At 41.9% G+C, this 23853-nt stretch overlaps 1 protein-coding gene across 1 annotated transcript in view; it reads left to right on the top strand.

Moving 5' to 3' along the window:
- Positions 1-298: 298 nt before the first annotated feature.
- The window catches only part of sybu (syntabulin (syntaxin-interacting)), a 66724-nt gene continuing 43169 nt past the window's right edge, over positions 299-23853 (top strand). The window contains exons 1-3 of the mRNA XM_060824173.1: positions 299-318; positions 435-627; positions 14368-14565. Of these exons, the coding sequence (XP_060680156.1) occupies positions 310-318; positions 435-627; positions 14368-14565 (400 nt within the window). The 5' untranslated portion in view covers positions 299-309. The remainder of the gene's footprint in view (positions 319-434; positions 628-14367; positions 14566-23853) is intronic.

Genomic DNA, 23853 nt, shown 5'->3' with positions numbered 1-23853 from the left:
ATGTGTGTAGGGAGGGAGAAATTAGTGATGACTCTTGGCGCTGCTGCAGAAGGTGACTCCCTGAAATGCTATTTTCTAGATCGAGAGAGAGAGAGAGGATGGAATTTTTTTTGGCGCAGTGAGTTGTCTATTTGCATGGAATTGGAGGGGGGTGGAGGAACTGGCGTGTCGCTTTGCAGCTCTCTCTCTCTCTCTGTGTATGTGTCTGTGTCTCTGATATCAATGTCTGACCGAGAGGCTGACAGCAGCAGCTCCTCCTGCGGCAGACACACAGCCCCTGGCCGCCTTTAGAGGCACAGCACAATCGGAATGGAACAGGTATGTTGTTCCTCTGCTTTATTCCCGGCTCGGTTCGGACGGGAGGATGTGTACAGTCTCTCTCTCTCTCTCCCACACACACGTTTTCTCTCTCTCTCTCTCTCTCTGTTGGGCAGGATCAGAAGGTGCGAGAGAAGCGAAGTCCACGCAGCCGCATCCCGAGACTGGTTCTCCGCCCTTATCCCCACATCCAGAAAGGATCGCCCTCCTCCGAGTCCCCGATCTCCGAGGAGGAGAGTCGGGATTACGACCTGAGCTCCGGGCACTCCCGGAGGTCCACCACCGTCAGCAGCATCAGCTTCTGTTCAGGTACCTCTCTGATGAGCGAGCGTTCATTATTCGGGTTTCCTTGCATTATTTAAACCCCTCCCAAGGACTACGTGCTCTCTCTCCTTCATTGCACATACATCTGTTTTGTGTGGAACCCAGCATTTCTGTTTACTGTTGGATAACAAGGCTGTCCCCGGTTAGTGACTGTACTGCAGTCTCTGCTATCTGTAGGACTGCTGCCAAAGTCAAGACAATGTGATGTCAGATAAAATATTGGAACGGTCCCAAAGAGGGTGGAATCCAGATGCTAAACGTTCACTGGTTACCATTTTCAGCTTTGAGACAATGGAGTGATCTCTCTCTCTCTCTCTGTCTCCCTTACAGGGTCATCCAGCTGTGCCCACAACACATTTACATGGACACTGTCTTACCAAATTATTTGGCAAACTTTTCTTTCCCCTCCTCCCTGAATGGAGGTTACAAAGGCAACCACCCTTCTCAAACGAAAGCCAATCCTTTGATATCCGTAAAGTGTAAATAATGCAGGCCCTATGGGAGATGTGTTTATCAGTAACGTGTTGAGGGTAGATTCTGAGCACGTTTTTCTGTGTGGCTTTCAATGTTCCTTTTATTTTCCGGCTGCGGTTACTCACCCTGTTTGTTCGCATCAATAATTTCAGACAGAGGTTACAACCACAACCAGGGAAATTTAAACCTTTTATACAAGGAGGAGTTTGAGCTGGGCTTTTGAGGTAGGGGTGAGTTAAAATCTGAAAAATTCAGCTGAAACTAATTGAGTCAAGAAAGTGGAAAGTATAAAAACATGCTGCAAAGAGAGAGTTTGGCACATTTAATCGATCGAAGTGGTGAATTTTATTGGAATATGTTTTCCAAGCTGGAAACACAGTAGCTTCATCAAGGCAAACACTTTGTGTAATTCAGGAGATGAGTGCCTTTTACATTGATGTTCAGGATCTAGGCCTCAGTTTCTGTTATCAGGCACCACCATGACAATTTTTCCCATTTCACCCCCATCCCACGGATCCTCAAGGCACCCAATTCTAGCAGGGAGTAGTCTCGACACTTGCCCCTTGGCTCCTGTTCCACTTGCCCAATTTCTGAACCACTGACTCCCTCACGTGCCTCTCTGCAATCCCCTCACTTCGCCCCTACCACCATCCATGATCCACTACATCAGGATTCTTCACCATCCACAGCAGCCCCAAATTCCCCTGCAGCATATATACTCGCTCTCACCCCATCAACCGTTAGGCTTCCAATTCATCTTCACTACCAGACCACCCATATTTTCCCCACCCTATTGGCCACACCACTGATTTTCCCCTACCTTACCCTCTGAGAATCCTGAATTCTTTCCTACCTCACAGCCAACCCCCCAACTCCACTCATTGGGCCTTCAATTCAATCTCCAAGCTACTAATTTCTCCATAGCCTCTGATTCTCTTATCTGAAGCCTTTGACCTCTTTCCAGCCCTCTGGTTCTTCCCTTCAAGGTTCATGAACACCTGCGAGGCCCTGGTTCCTTTTCCATCCCAACTCTGCACCATCGTCCAGGTGTTCGACTTTTTCCCTCCTCTTAGAACACTGAAATCTCACTCTAAGGAACCTGTCAATCAACATCCTCAGTAAGCCAACATCCCTGCTTTCAAGATTGTCCCCACTTTACCTGGTCTTGTTTCATCAAGGACTCCTTGCCTTATCAGGAGCCCAGCTGGTTGGCAAGCGATGGTCTGATTGGTGACCTCACACAGACTTGATCTGGAATAAAAACTCCAGCCTGTGTATAAATTCTCAATTCTTGAGATTCCCATGACTGACTGACCCAGTGAGTAATTCAATATGTAAAAGTGCGGCCCAATATTCTTCATCACGTCCTAAAGAAATGGTGCAAGCATCGTTGCCCTAGCTGTCTCTTAAAAATAACTATACCATAACATTGCAGATTCGGTCGAGGCGTTCAAGAGAAAATTGGATTGTATTCTGAAAGAAAGCATGCATAGGGCTATGGGGAGAAGGCTGGGGAATGGCAATAGCGAAATGCTTCTTCAAAGAACCCACACAGACATAGTGGGCTGAATGACCTCTTTCTATGCTGTAACTATTCTGTGATTTGGTCAAAGTGATGACTCAGTATCATAAGAAAATAAATTTTATAATAACATCAGTAAGTTGGGGGAAAATATTCTCTCAATACCATACCATTAACTGAATATTTTAAATACAACTGAATACTCCTTTCCTTTGGGAAGATATACATTATATTCGGATGCATTTTTGAACAGTTTTATGTATATGTTTCATTCTATCAGTGACTTAAGTCCTAATCTAATATGTTTAGCAATAAATTAAGTTGACGCTATGACTCTACAGTACATTGTGTAATGTGATGAATAAGTAGTGAGTAATTACTATAGACACTGGGATTTGAACAGTTTAATAGCATGTTATCCTAAAGAAAATTGAATTTGAATGTAAAATATTAAGCGATCCGTGACTAAACTTTATTTTGAAGACATGCCTGTTAGTTGATAAATGTTGGTAACAGGACCCTCTGTGAAACCTGATTGGAGATGTCTTTAGTTGGGTGAACATCTGAGACAATTGCATTTCTGTACTATCTGTCATTTGTATGACATCAGAGGTCAAAAAGCAATGGTTAAATTAATTACTACGTTGGATGTGCTGCGTTGGAAACAAATCATTTTACAACTCTCAACCTTGGAGTCAGCAGTTAGTTTTAATTAAGTATTTATTTTATGTCCTTCAGTTCTGAATGAGTCTATTAATAAATAGATTAATTGTAGTAGGCTTTTGCTTCTATTTTAAAAAGTCAGCAGAGACATCAATTAATGTCTCCTTAGTTGGACCTGTTTGTAAATTTATAATTTTAACAAAGTGAAGCTGAAGCTAATACTATTTTTTAAATAAACTCCCAAATACCACTGTAGCTTCATTATTCTGGTAACAACTTCAAAATGTCTGAATGAAATTTTAAAACGCAATAAAAGAAATGATCTCATCAATCTTATTGATCTCTAAGTCAGCTATTTATTTGTTTTAGATCTATATTTTAACCAAATCTAAATATCCTAATTTCAGCACCATTCTCCTAAAAATACTACTTTGTTTTATTTGAAGGTATCAGCGACATGGGTTTATGTGCCATCAAACCTATTTATTTTGTGATTGTAGAATCAGAGTCATACAGCATGGAAAGAGACCCTTCGGTTTAACTTGTCCATGTCAACTAATTTTCCCAAACTAAACTAGTCCCATTTCCCTGCATTTGACCCTTATCCCTCTCACCCTTTTCTATTGATGTTCCAATCCAAATGTCTTAAATGATGTAACCGAAACTGCATCTACCACTTCTATTCCACACATGAACCACCTTCTGTGTGAAAACATTGCCCCTTAGGTTCCTTTTAAAATCTTTCTCTTCTCACCTTAAAAATTGCCCTCTAGTTTTGAACTCCCTGCCCTAAGGAAAATAACTTTACTAGTCACCTTCATACTTTTATAAACTTCTATAAGGTGACCCTTCAACCTACGCTCTATTGAAAAAAATCCCAGTCTATGCAGCCTCTCCTCACAACACAAACCTTCCAATCACGGCAATATCCTGGTAAATATTTTCCGAACCCCCTCCAATTTAATAGTATCCTACCTGCAGCTAGATGACCTGAACTGTGCACAGTACTCCAATGTCCTGTATAACTGCACCATGACGTCCAAACTCCAAATTCGGTGGTTTGAGCAATGAAGGCAAGTGTGCTAAATGCCATTCTTTACCCTCCTGTCGACCTGTGATGTAACTTTCAAAGAACTATGGATCTGAACTCTTAAGTCTTTCACTGTTGGACACTACCCAGAGCCCTACCAGTAACTGTGTAACTCCTTCCCTTGTTCATCTCACCATCTGTGATATCTTTATTTTCCATGTTGAAATGGAAAGGGCTGATGAAGCACAAATGTTTTGTTATTGAAGACATTCAAAATTGATACTTTTAAAAAAAATTCACAGAATCTGAGCATTTCTGGCTGGGCCAGTATATCTTGTGCATCTCTAATTGCCTGAAATTCAGGAAAGTGGCGATGAGTTGCCTCCTTAATCTTCAACAGTCTTTGGCCTGTACTGACACCCACAATGCTGTTGGAAAGGTGGTACTTCAGGATATTGTCTCAGTGACTGTGAAAGAATGGCAGTTCTTTTTAAGTCTTGGTTGCATGTGCCTTAGAGGTTCCCATGCATCTGGTGACCTTGTCCTCCTATACAATCGTAAGGAACAGGTATAGGCCATTCAGCCTCTTGAAGTTGTTGTGGATTTCAATAACATCATCGCTGATCTACCATTCCTTACCACATGGAAGTAGGAAAGTAGATGTATTGGTTGCAGGTTTGGAAGGTGCTATTGAAGGAGACACTGAGTCACTGTATGGCAACATGTAGATCATCCACACTGCCCCCATTATTTATCAGTGTTGAAAGTGATGGGTTGCTAATCAAGTTGTTACTAGCATTGAATTTCTTGACTGTTGGAACTATACTCATCCAGACAGGTGGAGAGTGTTCCTGTTCATCTGGGCAAATGAGGAGTAATCCATCACAGTCCTGATTTGTTCTTTGTAGATGGTGGACAGAAGGTGAGTTACTTGCTGCAGACTTCCTTGCCACTGACCAGCTTTTGTAACCATAGTATTTAGATGACTGGTCTAGGCAGGTTCTGGCCAATGATAATCCTCAGGATGTTGATCGTGAGGAATCAGTGATAGTAATACCATCAAACATCAAGAGGTTGTGGTTAGACGCTCTCTTGTTGGAGATGGTCATTGATTTGAACTTGTGTGGAATGAATATTACATGCTAGTTTATTAGCTCAAGATTGGATATTGTCCAGGTCTTGCTGCAAATGGACACTAACTACTTCAGTAGCTGAAGAGTCATCAGCAAATATCCCCACTTCTAATCTCATGGTGAAGGGAAGGTCATTGATGAAGAAGTTGAAAATGATTGCCACAGGCAAGTTTCTCAAATCCCAATGCTATCCTCAGGATGAGATGATTGATCTCCAGCAATCACACATGTACTCTCTTGTGTGAGTTGTAACTCCAATAAGCAGAAGGTTTTGCCTGATTCCCAGTTTTCCTTGGGTTCCTTGATACCATTCTTACTTGCTGCCTTGATGACGAGGGCAGTGTCACTCACTTCATACCTGGAGTTCAGCTCTTTTGACAATGTTGGAGCAAAGCTGTAATAAGATCAGGAATTGCATGGCCCTATCAGAACCCAAACTGAGTGTCAGTGATCACTTTATTTCTTTACAAGTTCTGCCTGATGACAGTATTGACAACCCTTCCATTACCATGCTGGTATGTGTGAGTAGGCTGGATCAGTCAGTATTGGCCAGGTTGGATTGTTCTGCCTTTTATGGACAGAGCATACCTGGGCAGTTTTCCACATCTGTTCTGAGGAAGGGTCACTGGACATGAAATGTTAATTCTGTTTTCTCTCCACAGATGCTGTTTTACCTGAGTTTTTTTTTTAGCAATTTTGGTTTTTGTTTCTGATTTCCAACATCCACAATACTTTGGTTTTCAGTTTTCCACATTGATGCGTAAATGCCATTATAACAACAGCTTGGTTAGTTAGTGGTGCAGCTAATTCAGAGTACAAACCTTCAGTGCATTATGGACCAGGCCATCGAAGTATTCTAAGGCAATAACCTAAATCCTAACATTTATTTAAAGATATGTGCACGTGCTGTGTCGCAGATGTGATTTGTTTGGTCAGCTATTAGGCCTTGATCAAAAAACACTTGTTCTTACGACACAGCTAAAATACAGAGAAAAGAAGAATTGTCATAACTTTCACTCTATTGAAATAGTTTACAAGATAATGCATTATTTAACCACTAATCATTAACTGTCTGATATAGGCAGCCTCGCAATGAACACACAATTTGGCAAAATTGCAATTCAGCAAAATTATTACAATTCTCATATGCTGTCTTTCTCCAGTCCAGAAGAAAAAAACAATCTGTCCCTTTTTGATTATTAAAAGGAGGTTGCTCATCTGAGACTTTCCTTGAGCTGTTTTCGTCAGCCAGCCACCTTCAACTCACAAAGTAAAACTAAAAATGATTCTGGGTCTGTCAGCCCTGACCCCGCCCGCTCATTTTAAAAAAAAAACACCCAGGGAGAATTCAAAAGCTGTTCACCAAGTGCCTGTCCGAAGGAGTCATTTCGACATCACTATGGCAATAATTCTCTGCAACAGAAACAGGACAGACACATCTGTCTTAAAAGCACAGTACGTCACAAGTACTATTGCCGGCCTTAGCCTTTGTAGTAACCAGTGCCTTCAGCCAGATGAATTGAGTTGGTTGAAGACTGAGTGTGATATTGGGGACTTCAGATGGACGCTGGGATGGATCATCCACACCATATATCTGGCTGAAGATGGATACCAATGCTTCAGCCTTGAATTTTGCACTTACATGCTGGACTTCCGCACTGAAGATGAGGTTATTTAGCTTCCCCTTCACAGTTCGTGACTGATGGGCAGGATTGCAGAACGTGGATCCAATCTATTGGTTGTGGAATCACTTGGCCCTAGCTGTTGCATGCTAATTCTGCTGCTTGGCAGACCTGTGTTATAACCACATCAGATTAACACCACATTTTTAGGTATTCCTTTTGTTACTCTTGGCATGTCCTTCTGCAGTCTTCATTAAACCAGAATTCATTTTCCAACTTGATGGTAGTGTTGAAACACAGTTCTACTGCTCATGGCCCAGAGCATCTCAAGTGCTAGGATTTGAGTTGCTAGCTCTTTTGAAATCTATTCCGTTTAACATGCTAGTAACAATGGAGGGTAACCTCATGTGAAGATGGGACTTTGTTCCCACAATGTCTATGCTGTGGTCACTCTTAACAATACTGCATGGGCAGATGTAGGTTGACATGCATATTTGTGAGGACAAGATAAAGTTTTTTTTCCTCTAGATTACCAATAGGGTGACATTCCCACTACTCCACTAGCTCTCCAACATAATGTTTCCTGCGTCACTGACACATTTAAGAGCCATCACATCTCATGAATTATTCTCTCCTAGCTAAAATTAATGCACTCAATTTTTTTCTGTGTATGTTTCAATGTGACCAATTACAATTATTTGATTATTAATTAAAGGAATTTTCAGCTGGAGGAATGCTGTTTTACTTTCGTTTAGCATTTTAACCATATGCATGTGTATGTTAGAAAAATGAAAAATAAAATGTCTGATCACTTTCAATGTACTTTCCATTTCCTCTTAAAAACCCTCTTTCCCCAAATAAAACACAATTTTCCATTTAGGAGGACCTCATCCTAAATGTAATGGATGGACAATTTTGAATTACTATTTGGAGGTTATTTAGCTGCAAATAACTCTCCTGACCCCCACATATAACCCCAAATGAGTTGGAAACCACTACTCCCACGTTTTTGACAAAATACTTGGGACAATTATAAACCATGAACAGTACATTGCAGAGCTTAAGGACATTGGCACATTGCTGGAGAGATCAGGCAGGTGACAGATGTAGGTCAGTTCAGAGAAATGTGAAGTGATGCATCTTGGAACAAAACATTGAGAGCCAGATTACTATTCTAAATGTTGTGCAAGAGCAAAAAGATGGGGTGTGTACATAAGTCAGTCAAGGCGGCAGCACACTTGGAGAGAGTAGTTAATGAATAATTAATATTCTAAAGTTTATAACTAAAGGCATAGAGTAATAAAGCAGGATGGTTATTATAAACTTAAATAAGACCTCACCTGAAGTATTGTCAGGTTCTGAGTGCCATACTGTGGGAAGAATGTGAATGCAATGAAGACAACACAGAAAAGGCTTATGAGAATGAAACTCGGGATGAGGTTCCTCAGTTATCAGGAAAGATTTGAGAAGTTGAGACTTTTTTTTGTTTTCTTTAGGGGCAATAGGGAAATTTAGTAGAAGCTTTTGAAGTCATGAGCAGATTGGACAGATTTAAATAGGGACAAACTGTCCACACTCCATGAATGGAGATGGCAGAGCTTTAAAGAAACCAGTGTGAAGTTAGAAAAAAAAATCTCTCACAGCGAGTTAGGATCTGAAATGTATTGTGGGGAACTGCGGCAGAGGCAGGTTTAGTTAAGGCATTGTTTTCTATTTAAATAATCCAACGTGCCGGGTTATTGACATTAAGTTAAAATGCTTTTAGAGAGCAGTGCAGACAGAGTTGAATGGCCACTTCCTCCAGTATAACAATTCTGTGATTCTGTTAACAGTTCCCAAATGAACATTATATGAAATGTAAGCTAAGATTGCATTTACCAAGACCATGAGCAGAATATTAACCATAATCGTGTATCTGTTCTGTTTGTTCTTAATTACTAATTTTCCATTTCTGAAGTCTGGTGTACAAGATCTTCCAACAGTGACACAGGTTAAACAGCAATGGAACTGGAACACAATAGGAGCTAAAGCAACATTATCTTCCAACATATGAATCAAAAGAATCAGATTGTTGCTGCTGGGTTTTTAGATTTTTGTCAAATTTAAGACATTTATAGCCAAAGCAAAATAGAGCATCTCTACAGCAGGAAGAATATTTACCAGATGGTGGAATTGATCTGTACTTCCTGCATTCTTTCAATTGCGAGTAATACACCTTCATAAAGTGTTGCATTTGAGCCTGAAGTTTGAATCTCACCCATAGTGCTTCATGCAGTTGCAAAAAGGTGTGGAAGGCTACTCTCCGATGTAAAATGTAGGCTTGGCTGTAAACTCACCATCCTACAAGGCAACTGGAGCCATTGAACTTTTTTTTTTGTCCTTCGGATGTGGGCATCACTGCGTGTGCCAACATGTATTCCATTTCTCTAACCGCGCCCGCACCTTCTGAAGGGCGGACGAATAAGGGAGTAAGGGGGGAGGTAGATCGCTACCTTACTGAAATATATAGGATTCTTAATGGGTTTGACAGGGTAGATGTGAAAGGTTTTTCCACTTCTAAATGAGACTAGAATCAAGACACACAATCATCAAATAAGGGGTATCCAAATCGAACAGAAATTAGGAGAAATACCTTTGCCAATTCAAAAGAAATCAAAAGTTGCTTTGCAAAGGCTAGTGAATGTGTAGAATTGTTTACCACAGAGGGTACAGAAAATGGATCATGGAGCATATTCAAGGCTGAAATAGACAGATTTTTGATCAGTAAGAGAATTGAAGGTTATGGGCAAAAGACAAGAAGATGCAACTGAGGATTATTCGATCAGTCATCATTTAATTGAATGGCAGAGCAAACTCCATGGGCTAAGTGGTCTGCTAGTAAAAAATGAGGTCTGCAGATGCTGGAGATCACAGCTGAAAATGTGTTGCTGGTCAAATCACAGCAGGCCAGGCAGCATCTCAGGAATAGAGAATTCGAGGTTTTGAGCATAAGCCCTTCATCAGGAATGAGAGAGAGTAGCCAAGCAGGCTAAGATAAAAGGTAGGGAGGAGGGACTTGGGGAGGGGCGATGGAGGTGGGATAGGTGGAAGGAGGTCAAGGTGAGGGTGATAGGCCGGAGTGGGGTGGGGGCGGAGAGGTCAGGAAGAAGATTGCAGGTTAGGAGGGCGGTGCTGAGTTGAGGGAACTGACTGAGACAAGGTGGGGGGAGGGGAAATGAGGAAACTGGAGAAATCTGAATTCATACCTTGTGGTTGGAGGGTTCCCAGGCGGAAGATGAGGCGCTCCTCCTCCAGCCGTCGTGTTGTTATGTTCTGCCGGTGGAGGAGTCCAAGGACCTGCATGTCCTCGGTGGAGTGGGAGGGAGAGTTAAAGTGTTGAGCCACGGGGTGGTTGGGTTGGTTGGTCCGGGCGTCCCTGAGGTGTTCTCTGAAGCGTTCTGCAAGTAAGCGGCCTGTCTCACCAATATAGAGGAGGTCACATCGGGTGCAGTGGATGCAATAGATGATGTGTGTGGAGGTACAGGTGAACTTGTGGCGGATATGGAAGGATCCCTTGGGGCCTTGGAGGGAAGTGAGTGTGGAGGTGTGGGCGCAAGTTTTACATTTCCTGCGGTTGCAGGGGAAGGTGCCGGGGGTGTGGATCTGACGAGGGAGTCACGAAGGGAGTGGTCTTTGCGGAACGCTGATAGGGGAGGGGAGGGAAATATATCCTTGGTGGTGGGGTCTGTTTGGAGGTGGCGGAAATGACGGCGGATGATACGTTGTATGCGGAGGTTGGTGGGGTGGTAGGTGAGAACCAGTGGGGTTCTGTCTTGGTGGCGGTTGGAGGAGCGGGGCTCAAGGGTGGAGGAGCGGGAAGTGGAGGAGATGCGGTGGAGGGCATCGTCGATCACGTCTGGGGGGAATCTGCGGTCCTTGAAGAAGGAGGCCATCTGGGCTGTGCGGTGTTGGAACTGGTCCTCCTGGGAGCAGATGCGGCAGAGACGAAGGAATTGGGAATATGGGATGGAGTTTTTGCAGGGGACAGGGTGGGAGGAGGTGTAGTCCAGGTAGCTGTGGGAGTCAGTTGGTTTATAATAGATGTCTGTGTTGAGTCGGTCGCCCGAGATAGAGATGGAAAGGTCAAGGAAGGGGAGGGAGGAGTCTGAGACAGTCCAGGTGAATTTCAGGTCGGGATGGAAGGTGTTAGTAAAGTTGATGAACTGTTCAACCTCCTCGTGGGAGCACGAGGCAGCGCCGATACAGTCATCGATGTAGCGGAGGAAAAGGTGGAGGGTGGTGCCAGTGTAGTTGCGGAAGATGGACTGTTCCACATATCCTACGAAGAGGCAGGCATAGCTGGGGCCCATGCGGGTGCCCATGGCAACTCCTTTAGTTTGGAGGAAGTGGGAGGATTGAAAAGAGAAGTTATTCAGGGTGAGGACCAGTTCAGTCAGTCGAAGGAGGGTGTCAGTGGAATGGTATTGGTTGCTGCGGCGGGAAAGGAAGAAGCGGAGGGCTTTGAGTCCTTCGTGATGGGGGATGGAGGTGTACAGGGACTGGATGTCCATAGTGAAAATAAGGCGTTGGGGAAATGGTCTACTAATCATGATCCTCTGATTTACTGTCCCTTACCCATTTCCTAGTCCGTGCTTTTCTCATACTCTTTCTGCCAGGTATGGAAAATGCAGCACACCTAACCACAGGAGGCAATCATTGGTTGCTGGTTTATTAAGACAGTGGAGTCTTAATATTCCCAATTCTTAGAGCTGCATTTGAACACTTTTTTTCTAATCAATTTGTTCAGAGACGACCTCTGGAACCAATGTGGAACCTGAACCCAGTCCTCCCAGTTCAGGGTTAGAGACACTACCATTGCACCACTAAACCCCATGACCTAATTTTCTCTAATCCACCCATTGAGAGATGCTGTTCCACACCTCTGGAGCAATTAGGGCCTCCTAGTTCATTACCTAGTCATAAGTGCCCTAGAGCAATTACTATGTAAATCAGCTGACTTTGCTTGATCCAGTGATGTGGATTCATTCGTTCACAGCTAAATATGACGCAGCTCCTGTAAGCGTATTATTGGCCCTTGATGTAGACCTTTTTTGAAGTTAGAATATTGTTTAAGGTTATTTAACAAGAAGAGATTTGTAAATAAACAATTGGTTTTAATAATCTGGTGGATTATTTCTGAAATTAGCAAAGCTTTCTCTCAGATTCATTCCTTAATTCCCTGCATGCCTCCACTATACTGTCTTGTGCATAATCAATCCTCACAAGCTTGTTGTCTGCTGCTACTTTGCCTTGTTATGTTTCTCGCCTGATCTCTGGTCACTATCTGCGGCTATTTCTAGCAGTCCAGAGCTCCTGCCTTTAATCATGCACTTGGGAAACAGCCCCCCCCCCCCCCCCCCCCCCCCCCAATTTACGAAATGGAAACGTACTTCAACTATTTCAAGTATTGCCTGATAGACGAAAGTAAACAACATCTATCAAAACAATATCTGGTTATACATCTATTTATTAAACAATTGTCTTGAAATGATTATCATATTTTTGTGTAAATGCTTCAATTGATAAGGGATTTTACAAAGAGAGATTGTTGTGCAAAATTAAATTAGGGCAATTATTAAGTCTAGAATCTTCCCAACCCCACAACCACCACCACTTCAGACCCCCAACTAATGGGAGATTACATGTTGTAGCAAGGAGCATTCATGAGTTATTCTTACATAATGAAGCTTTTATTAGTTTGAATTGTGTTCTCCTTTTTCCTTGAGCCATTTTGCTGATGAGGTATTATCACTCATATGCTACAAGGACAAAAGATAATAAATACAGAAGGATCATAGACTGATGTAGTGCAGAAGGAGATCATTTCATTCAGTCCATCATAGCTCTGATGGAACCATCCACTAATCTCATTCGCCTGCTCATTTCCCAATCTCCTGTAAACGTTTTCATTTCAAGTACTTACCCAATTCATTTCACAACACCATTACTGAAATGCTTTCAATCATCCTTTCAGACAATGCATTCCAGATTGCAACTGGGTGTGTAAAGAAAATGTTTTGCTCAAGTTCTTTTGCCAATAACTTTAAATCTCCATCCTCTAATTGGCGACCATTCTGCCAGTGCCTTATTAACTCTATCAAGACGATTCAATTTTGAACAACTCTGGCAAATCGCCCCGTAACCATTCCTGCTTTAAATTTGTTCAGCATCTCCACAATTAGTTGAATTTATATAATAGAACATAGAAAAGTACAGCACAGAAAAGGCCCTTTGGCCCACGATGTTGTGCCGAGGTTTAATGTAAAAAATAATAACTTAACCTACCCATTCCATAACTCATGGCTCTCCATGTGCCTGTCCAGCAGTCACTTAAACAAGCCTCTCCCTGGTGAGAATCTCACCTGGCCCTTCAACATTTTGTTGGAGAATTGGCCTTTTTTTTTAGCTCTCCTCTTTCTTGTCAATGTTCATGATCAGTGGCTGGGAAAATTCAACCCATGATCCTGGATTTCCATTTTTGGTAATTCCTGAAGGTAACCATATGTAGGATTTGTAAATCAACAACAAAATTGTTGGCCGTTTCCTATTTCCAAATAGGTTTTGGCTTTAAAGCTGCAAATCTAACATCTTCAAAACTAATGTACTGAAAATATAACAGTTGAGCATCAGTAGGTGAATAATTTAGATAGCTTCAGTCTGCCTTAGAGATGTTTCAGCTTGAAGTTAAAAATCGCACAGCACCAGGTTATAAGAGGAAGTCTGGGCTGCGGATGCTGGAGATCAGATTCGAGAGTGTGTTGCTAGAAAAGCACAGCAGGTCAGGTAGCATCCGAGGAGCAGGAGAATCGACATTTCCGGCATAAGTCCTTCATTAGGAAGAGCTGATGCCCAAAATGTTGATTTTCCTGCTCCTCGGATGCTGCCTGACCTGTGCTTTTCCAGCAACACACTCAATACCAGTTTATAGTCCAACAGGTTTATTTAGAAGAACTAGTTTTCGGAGTGCTGCTTCTTCCAACTCCTGTTGGACTATACCCTGGTGATGTGTGATTTTTAAACTTTGAACACCCCAGTCCAATACTGGCACCTCCAGATCATTTCTGCTTGAAGGTAACTTGGATGTAGATGAAGACTGAACTCCTCTTTGGCTTAACTAGAGACTTTGCACATGAAAGTAACATTGCATCATGAATCCAGAAATAGCATGTTATCAGGTCCTGCGAATGGTCCGAGCTTCCAATCACCTGATTGTTTGTTTTCTTTCTTGTCCTCGTTGGGCAGATGATACAGGATGTCCCAGCAGCCAGTCAGTGTCTCCAGTTAAATCCCCTTCGAAGTCAGCCAGTTCCCTGTTGACGTTTCCCACAGTGAGTGAAGAGGAAGAAAGTGGACGGAAACCAAACTCTGGAGCTGCAACAGAGTGGAGCGTTCAGCACGTCAAACACAAGAGGGAGCAAACGTTATGTCTGGTGCAACCAGGTAGGGAACCCTGATTTAAATTAGTTGATATCATGTGAACAATATTGAAATATATCCAAGCACAGTTGGGTTGTCCCTAGCTTGAGTGCTTCAAGAATAAGGAAAGATTGTATGCATTAAGTTCTGTTAGCAACTTTTAGAACTGTCATGGTGGCTTTGTAAATTTATATCATGATGAAATAGGCCAGATTTTCCTGAACCATTTAAAAATGTAGAGCGACATGCATTTTTGACCCATTCCCAGCTTTTATGAAATGAGGTTGAGCGTAATGAACCCACATCTTTATTTCCTTACCTGAAACGTTCCACGGCCTCTGCATATTTCCACCGAGTCAATTGCTTTTTATGTACTAGGCCCGAATCCACACCATACTAGGTTTAAGGGATCACCAATGGTGTGTACCCAGCTGCAACTGCGGGGTTTCCCAACTGCTGCTCCAAGATAAATGTCCTATAAAGACTAGCTAGGGTGGGTGAGAGGAGAAAGATTTAGAAGGGACCTGAGGAGCAACCTTTTCACGCAGAGGGTGGTTTGTATGTCGAATGAACTGTCAGAGGAAGTGGTGAGCGCAGGTACAGTTACAACATTTAAAAGACATTTGGATAGTGAATGAAGGGGAAAGAATTAGCAGGATATGGCCCAAATGCAGAAAAGTGGAACTAGTTTGCTTTGGGAGACTTGGTCAGCATGGACAAGTTGGTCTGAAGGGTCTGTTTCTGTGATTTTATGATTATAACTGGTGGTTTGTGGACTCTGAGTCATAAGCCATGGTCTGAATGAAGGAAGACTTTGAAAGATAATCTCAAAAGGTCTTACTTGTCTATCTTCATAACAGCCTCCTTGCACGTTCATGTCCCCCAGCTTGAATCCCAGTGGCTCATCATACCCTTCATGATAAATCATCCCCTTCCATGCCTATTTACACAGCATACACGACAAATATTTTTAGTGAACCCTACAGTAATAATTTGTGTAAAGTGCCTGAGAAATAAAGTAAAAGTAACCGATGTGCCCCTAGCCCTACAGAAGCATCAATGAGATAAACCATGAAGATGTCAATAAGAGAATCATTTAAACTTATGCAAATACAAAATGAGACAATGATGAAAGAAATCACGAGAAATAAATCTTGTAATCCACGAAGATTAAACAAGATTCTGTTTTGACCCTAATATTAAAACCAGAGAGATTTGAGGTAGCCTTCACATAAATCTATGTGATCAACTGGGGAGCTTACATGAATGGTGAATTAAGCAAATGAACTCCAGAGGGAGAAATTAATGAATTGAAATGAAAGTTGAAATCAGCTAGAGTTCAAAGCCATTTGGTTCTTGGGGTGGAAAGCAGTTAAGAGAGTTTGGTGAGAACATTGGCCTGGTACTTGAGGTGTAGAGAATCCGAATTTGGGGTGGCATGGTGGCTCAGTGGTTAGCACTGCTGCCTCACACAGTGCTAGGGACGCGGGTTCAATTACAGCCTTGGGCAACTGTCTATGTGGAGTTTGCACATTCTCCCCCTGTCTGCATGGGTTTCCTCTGGGTGCTCCGGTTTCCTCCCACAGCCCAAAGATGTGCAGGTCAGGTGATTGGTCATGCTATATGGCCCATAGTGTTAGGTGCATTAGTCAGAGGGAAATGGGTCTGGGTGGGTTACTGTTCAGAGGGTAGGTGTGAACTTGTTGGGCCAAAGGGCCTGTTTCCACACTGTAGGGAATCTAATATTAAAAAAAGTCTAAATGAGGGGTTGAAGAGGTAGATCGGGACAATATGCTCAATGGAGGATCAAGTGCCAGGTGTCTGCGAGGACTGACTTGGTGGTAAGTGCCACAACGCTGCCACAATCGTCTTGGTCAGGCAATCGATGGAATGTATAGCCAAGGGCAAGGCCTCAGTTGTGGAAAATTTGTTATCACCCCTCAGCCAGGCTTGGGTTAAGGCTATGAAATTAACATGATCATTCACAGTAAGTTCGTAGATGGAAAGGACTTTGTTCATAACTGAAAATACCTCTGGAGAGAGATGCATTAAGGAGTCTGGCAACTGGGCAAATACTAATGTCCATAGGTTGAACACTGATAAGAAGTTAGTAGGGTGCTCAAACCTTGAAAATGGGAAGGCAGCCTGAAATGTTATTATAATGGAAGAATGTGCAATAGGCATGGAGGACTCTTCTGGTGTAATCGAGGAATAAGATGACTATTAGTGTATATTATAATGAATGAAGCATTGACAAATGTAAAATCAGTTATATTAATTATAAATGGGATTTGGGAAGATTGATTACCTGTACGAAGTATGAGTCAGTGATGCAATAAAATTTCCTGCTTGTGGTAATGCAGAAAAAATGATACAGTAAATGATTTTTGGACTTTGGAGTATTTCTGAGTGTAGTTCTGGGGAAATGGAGAATGGGGAGCATTGGGACATTCCATTGCCTGATCTCTCAATGTGCTGGTTGTAATAATTGCAGAATAGTAGGAAAGCTTTGGGATTTGGTAGCATTAAGGAATAGAATACGCGATCTTTATACTATCAAAGCTATTTAAACATCAAATATTGTTGTTAAAGTCTGACAAATTTTTTCCATAAGGAAAATGCAGTGAGGCAGTCCCATGGGATACAGCCTTTGCAGTTTACACTTTCCACTGAGAACAGAATATCATCATATTGGCACTAGTGTTTTTTTTGTTTCAAAGCTGCTCTTTTAAATGATTTGATTAGTTCTGTTCATTGTAGGGTTCTGTCACTGCTCATAGTTATGATTTGTTGTAGTTGTTTGCATGCAAAGTGTAATTTAAAGGAAATACTGACGTATACAGTACTGCTGTATACCATACAGGGATAATCCCTGATATTATTGCTCACAATGTATCAGACTAAGAATTGGTTTATAATGTCGGGAGTGTTCTGCTAAAGTGTACACACGTGTTTTGCTGCTAAGCTGGGACTGTGTTTCAAGGAACTACATTTAACTGGCGTAAGTAATCACCAGCTGTGATCACTCAAATCTGATGTTTGATAATGCAAACTAACAACTTGGAAAATGCTTTTAAGTTTCAGATTTCACCTGAAAAACTGCCAGTAACTTGAGTGATTTGTATGTGTTACAAAGTACGGCTTACCCCTTTTCAGCATTAATTAATGCAATTCCAATTTGCTTTGAGTCAAGAGATGTTATGTCATAAATATATTTTGGCCACTGACTTGCAACCATTGGAATAATTAAATTTTATTCAAGTATTGTCAACTTCAATGAAATTTTCTCAACTCTGATTCTATACAAATTTGCATACAAAATGTAAAACTGTTTGAACATTTATATGATAATGTAGCTAATTTATTGTTTTCTCTTTCAAACCTGGCTACAGTGCCTGCAACTGGTGTATCATGCCACTATATAGAGACATGGTTATATTTTTGAATGTTACATATCCACACCATACTCTCTGCTCATCCTCCATATAGTACACGTTAAATCAAGGGACTTACACGGTCCTGTTGTTGAAACAATGTCTATTTGAAAACAGGTCTGCATCTCCATACAACTTAAAAGGCTTGCTATTTTCTGTTGCAGACAGCTCCCATGGATTATTCTCATATTTACCTGCCTGGTAGAAACCAGGTGAGGAGATAGGTGGTTGTGAAGATGGAGTGGGAATATAGCAGTCCCTCATCCATCTCAATCTGACCTCATACAGCAGGCAGTAAGATGGCAGAATCCTCTTTAAAAATTCAGATTTGGCTTGAATAATGACGATCAGTTTAAACCGAAATATGTTGCAGATAAACGAACAAGAACGCTGTGTACCTGCAATTAGTAACAAGGCAGTAATACCAAGGGGGTTTAAGTAATGTCCAGAAGCAGAGAGCAAAGCCTTAGATAGGGTGAGGTTAGAGCCTTGCAGTTACCTGTTTAAAATTCAGAAAGAGTGCACGTCAACATTATCAATAATACAAAGATCTTCAAATATATAACTGGATATTCACAGCAAGGGCATGTGCCCAATCAAATTTCTTTCCTGACAGGGCCAATATACGAGCTGTTTATCAGGCAGACTTCTGCATTCCCTCAAGAACAAGCGTTCTTTTAATAGGCTCAGTTTTTTCCTTCATTTCTGTTGTCATGGCAAACCGTACGGCTGATTTTGTTGAACTGCTAAATCATTTAAGGCTGTTCCCTGAGCAACAGCAATGTGTAGTGTATCAACAGCAAGGTCGGGAGAAGAAAGCCTGGATAGGACCCTTGCACATATCTAACTTTGTAAATTTGAAGTGAGACACAAAGATAGAAAAAAGTAGAGGTAAAAATATACTCCGGGTATTTAGTTTTCATTCAGTCTGAATTCCTGGCTGCAATCCTTGATGCATTTATGTTATAACTATTCAATTTATAATGGCTAACAAAAAAGTAGGAAGTATAACAACATGAATACTAATTCCAGGCAAATTGCTAATCTGGTCAGGAATTTTCTGAGAGATAAAGAGCAGAGATATGGGCAGGTGCCATATTTGGACGAATGTGACCAATACCCCACCATATTTATGAACAACTTGGAAGATGGAATAACAACCTTTGTTTTAAGTTTGCCATTGACATTACAATATAAGTATTAAAAACAATATAAATGGCAACATAACTTGACAAGGAGATGTTAACAGGTTAAGCAAATGATCTAGACTGTGGAAAATCAGTTTCAATACAGACACATTTGAAATCATCCATATTAGTCTCAAAAAGGATAAACACAGTATTTTCTATGCTTGAGGTTTGGAGGTCCAATAGGACTTGGGAACTCTGATACATAAAAAGGAACCTCAAATTTTCTGCTCTTACTTCCCAATATATATCAATGTGTATCTTTTATTTTGTTTGCTGCATTAGTTTTTGTTATTATAGATTGTGCCAATTTTGAATAGTCAGGTGCTTTTAAAAGTGGATTTTCTTACCGGACATGGCAATATGTTTACATCTGTCATTATTTGATGGCCCACATTTACTGACCTGGAAATATCAAAAAATCGGTCTTCTCACCTCCCCTTAAAGTTAGTAATACAATCCTTTCTGGCTGATCCACGTCGCTTCCCGTAACAGTGAAGCCTGACTAAGCAGTCTGACTATACACCACCATAAACTTCTCAACCACTGCAAGTATTTGACAGATCAACCAGATTGTCACTGGTGGAGAAAGTGACAGATGCATTGTTTGCTGGTGACAACATCTTCATTTTTGCAATTGTTATGACCAGAGTCTATGAAAGGAATGCCAAAGAAAACTCTATTGTTGTCAGTATTTTTCGTTTAAATTATTCTTCTTTAAAAAAATTGGACCATCTTGTTGGACTCAAAATGGCCAAAGCAGATCATTTAATTAATTTTCAAGCAAGCTTTGGATAAAGGAATACATCAAGACCCAAGAAACTAAACTGAGTGCTAATGCTAAAAAGAAAGGAGACCCCCATTAGAGAGTCTGAAGGGGGGGTTGATAACGCTACATTGTTAGCTTAACAACCTTCCAGTCAAGATGGGACCCTTGACACCTGATATACCTGACTTTGTCATATATTTCAAATCTTAAATAACGCATTCTGGGAGTGTTAGTCAGTTGATGTTTGACCTTTCAGAGGGAGAGCAGGCGTTTGCAGCCTGCCTCAGACACTTTGTCTCTGGCTCCAAGTTGCTGGCTGGAAGAAACTGAAACTTTGCCTGCGAAAAGCAAAACTACTCACAAACAGAAAATACAAATTTCTGGAGAAACTCAACCAGTCTGACAGCATCTGTGGAGAGAAAGCAGAGTTAATATTTTGAGTCCAGTGACCCTCTTTTGGAACTGCAAGCCCTGCTGAATTTGTTACTGCACTCAAAACATTAATTCTGTTTTTGGTCCACAGATGCTGCCAGACTGGCTGAGTTTTTCCAGCAATTTATTTTTGCTGGTCTTGGATCTCCATCAAGTTCAATCCTCTGTTTTATTTTTGGACAACTACTAAGCTTAGTTCGATGAGGATACTGTCATTGGACAATGACCTCCCAAGAACTTACAGGTCGTGAGAAATGATTTCCAATGCTTCTGGATTTAACAAATCTTGTAATTTTATAACTTAACTTCTCTCATGTCCTGTCCTCCTCTTTGCTGTTTATATGAAGTCGCGAATCAATCACCCTGTGTTTCAGTTATTTAGTTAATAAACTTATCTTTAATTTTGATTTTGACTTTACTGGGACCAATGTCAATGATGTCCTGTCTGGCTTGTTGTGTCCAATGCTACAGTGCATTGTCATGCAGAAGGTGATGTTGCAGTTGCACTGTTTGCTCTGCTTCTAGCTCTTCAGAGTCTGTCCCATTACCTATTCGCCTGCTTCAGTTGTGTAGAACACAGTGTACCAGGATTATACGATGCACATGATTGGTGCTGTACTTCCAATCTTTGGGATCTTCATCTTTGGGAGGCTTACTGTTATCTCTATAAAGGTCCTGGCTGTGATGTATTTGCACTCAGTCTCAGTCAGGGATCATCAGGCATGGTTGAAGAGGGTAAATCTTGTCCCCCAGAAGCCATCCTTGTGAGGAATTTGGCTCTTGGAATGAAGAAGAAACAGAAGAGTTCTCAAAGATATAGGCATAACGGCAGCTCCCACAGTCCATACCCAGACTTTGAGGATGGTCAGTTATAGGTCTCCTGTATATCCTGTTCATCTTCAGCTGTGATCTTGTCATGTGGAGACTGTTCAGCAGCTGTTGGAGGTTGTTGTTGATCCTGTGCTTGGTGGTGCATCTGTTTCTCTGTCTGTTTGTTAACTTGACTACAAAACTTCAAATCGGAGACTGCATGCACCCGTGTGTGTGTTGGTTGCATATGCTGCTGTCACGTGTGATATTGATATAGCTCAGCGATGTACAGCAATATTTTCACTCCCTTGCTTAATGACAGCTCATAGCCTTAGCCTTATCAATCTGCCAACCTCCGATGCAAATATCCATGATGGTAAGAGTCCAGACCATACATTGCTTCTAGAGACAAAGTCATGCCTTCACATTGAGAATATCCTCCATCATGTTGCTGTGAAATTGGGCAGACCATGAACCGATCTAGCAACTCAAGACTGGGCATCCGTTAGGTGCTATGAGCCATCAACAACAAAACGTGCTCTAACACAATCTACTGTCTTGCAACCTGGCATATCCCATTCCCTTCCCCTTCCTCAGTTAATCGTTACCATCAAGCCAGGGGGTTAGCCCTAATTCAATGGAAAGTGCAGGAGAGCATGCCAGAAGCAGCATCAGGCATACCTAAAACTGAGGTGTCAACCTGGTGAAGCCAACAAACAAGACTACTTGCAAGATACGTAGCACATAATGGACTGAGCTAAGTGATCCCGCACCAACAGAACTGATCTAACGTGTGCAGTCCTGCCAAATCCAGTCATTAATGGTGCTGGATAATTAAACAACTCCACTGGAGGCAGAGGCTCCACAGATATCTCCATTCTCACTGATGGAAGAGCTCAATACATCACTGCAAAAGATAAGCTTGAGCGTTGACCGCAATCTTCAGGCAGAAGTGCTGAGTGGGTGATCCATTTCAGCCGCCTCCAGTGACCCCCAGCATCACCAATACCAGTCTTCAGCCTATTTGGTTCACTCCATGTGATATGAAGAAATGTTGCAGGCAGTGGATACTGCAAAGACCATATTCTGGTGACAATACTAAAGACTTGTGCTGCAGAACCTGGTCCATCCCTAGCCAAGCTGTTTCGATACATCTACAATAACTGGCATTTACCTAACAATGTGGAAAATTGCCCAAGTATGTTCCGTACACAAAATGCTAAATTTCTAGCCAATTACTGCCCATTGTGCTGGATGGTGTGATCAACAGTGCTGTCAAACAGCACCTGCTCAGCAATAACCTGCTTACTGACGCCCAGTTTGTGTTCTGACAGAGCCAATTAGCACCTGACCTTATTACAGCCTTGGTTCAAACATGGGCAAAAGAGCCGAATTCGAAGTGAGGTGACAGTGATAGCTCTTGACGTCAAGGCTGCATTTGACTGAGTGTGGCATCCAGGAGCCTGAGCAAAGCTGGAGTAGTTGGGAATCAGGAGGGAAGCTCTACTGGCTGGAGTCATACCTGGCCCAAAGGAAGATGGTTGTGGTCGTTGGAGGTCAGTCATCTCAGCCCCAGGACATCTCCACAGGTGTTCCTCAGGGTAATATCCTCAACCCAAACATCTTCAGCTGCTTTATCAATGACATTCCCTTCATCATAAGGTCAGAAGTGGGGATGTTTGTTAATGATTACACAAAGCTAAGCGCCGTTTGTGACTCCTCAGATACTGAACATATCCAAATGCAGCAAGACCATACCCAGACCTGGCTTAACAAGTGGCAAGTAGCATTTGCACCACAAATATGCCAAGCAATGACCATATCCAGTAAGCGACAATCTAATCACATCCCCATTACATTTAATAGCATTATCATCACTGAATCCCTCACTGTTAAATTCCTGGGGATTATCATTAACTAAGAATGGAACTGGACACACCATGTCACATGAAGAGTGCTGCATGTATGGAATGAACTGCTAGAGGAGGTGGGGGTGGGGGGGTGGGGGGGGGGGGGGATGTGGAGAAGCGGTGTGGTATGATTACAACATTGCAAAGACATCTGGATGGGTATATGAGTAAGAAGGATATGGACCAAATGCTGGCAAATGGGACTAGATTAATTTAAAATATCTCATTGGCATGGATGAATTGGACTGAAGGGTCTGTTTCTGTGCTGTACATCTCTATGATTCTATATAAATGCAATGGCTACAGGAGCAGGTCAGAGGCTAAAAATACTTGCCTCCTGACTCCCAAAGCCTGTGCACCATGTACAGAGCACAAATCAGGCGTGCAATGGAATCCTCCCACTTGCCTGGGTGGGTGCATGATTAGTTGTGGGAAGATGCAGCAAAGTTCACAAATAAGTTTCCAGTGCTGATGTTCAGAATTTGGATTATAGTCATGGCGGTGAATAACGTATTTTGAGATGCTTCTTGTATCAGAACAATTTCATCATTTTCCTAATAGTGAATATCTCCTTCCAGATCTTTCTATTTTTCAATGAAGGGTAACATACCCATATTGTCTTCCTAACTGCTTGCTTTACCTACTGTCCACTTTCATTGACTGGTATATAATGGGTGAACAAAGGGAGGTGGGTGTCATATTTACCAATCTATCACTATTTAAATAATATTTAGCCATTCTAGTTTTCCTACTGTACTGGACAAATTCAC

This window comes from Hemiscyllium ocellatum, chromosome 4 (genome assembly GCF_020745735.1).
Source record: "Hemiscyllium ocellatum isolate sHemOce1 chromosome 4, sHemOce1.pat.X.cur, whole genome shotgun sequence".
NCBI classification, from domain to species: Eukaryota; Metazoa; Chordata; class Chondrichthyes; order Orectolobiformes; family Hemiscylliidae; genus Hemiscyllium; species Hemiscyllium ocellatum.
The sequence above is the reverse complement of the archived record's forward strand: the minus strand, read 5'-3'. Positions and strand labels throughout refer to the sequence as shown.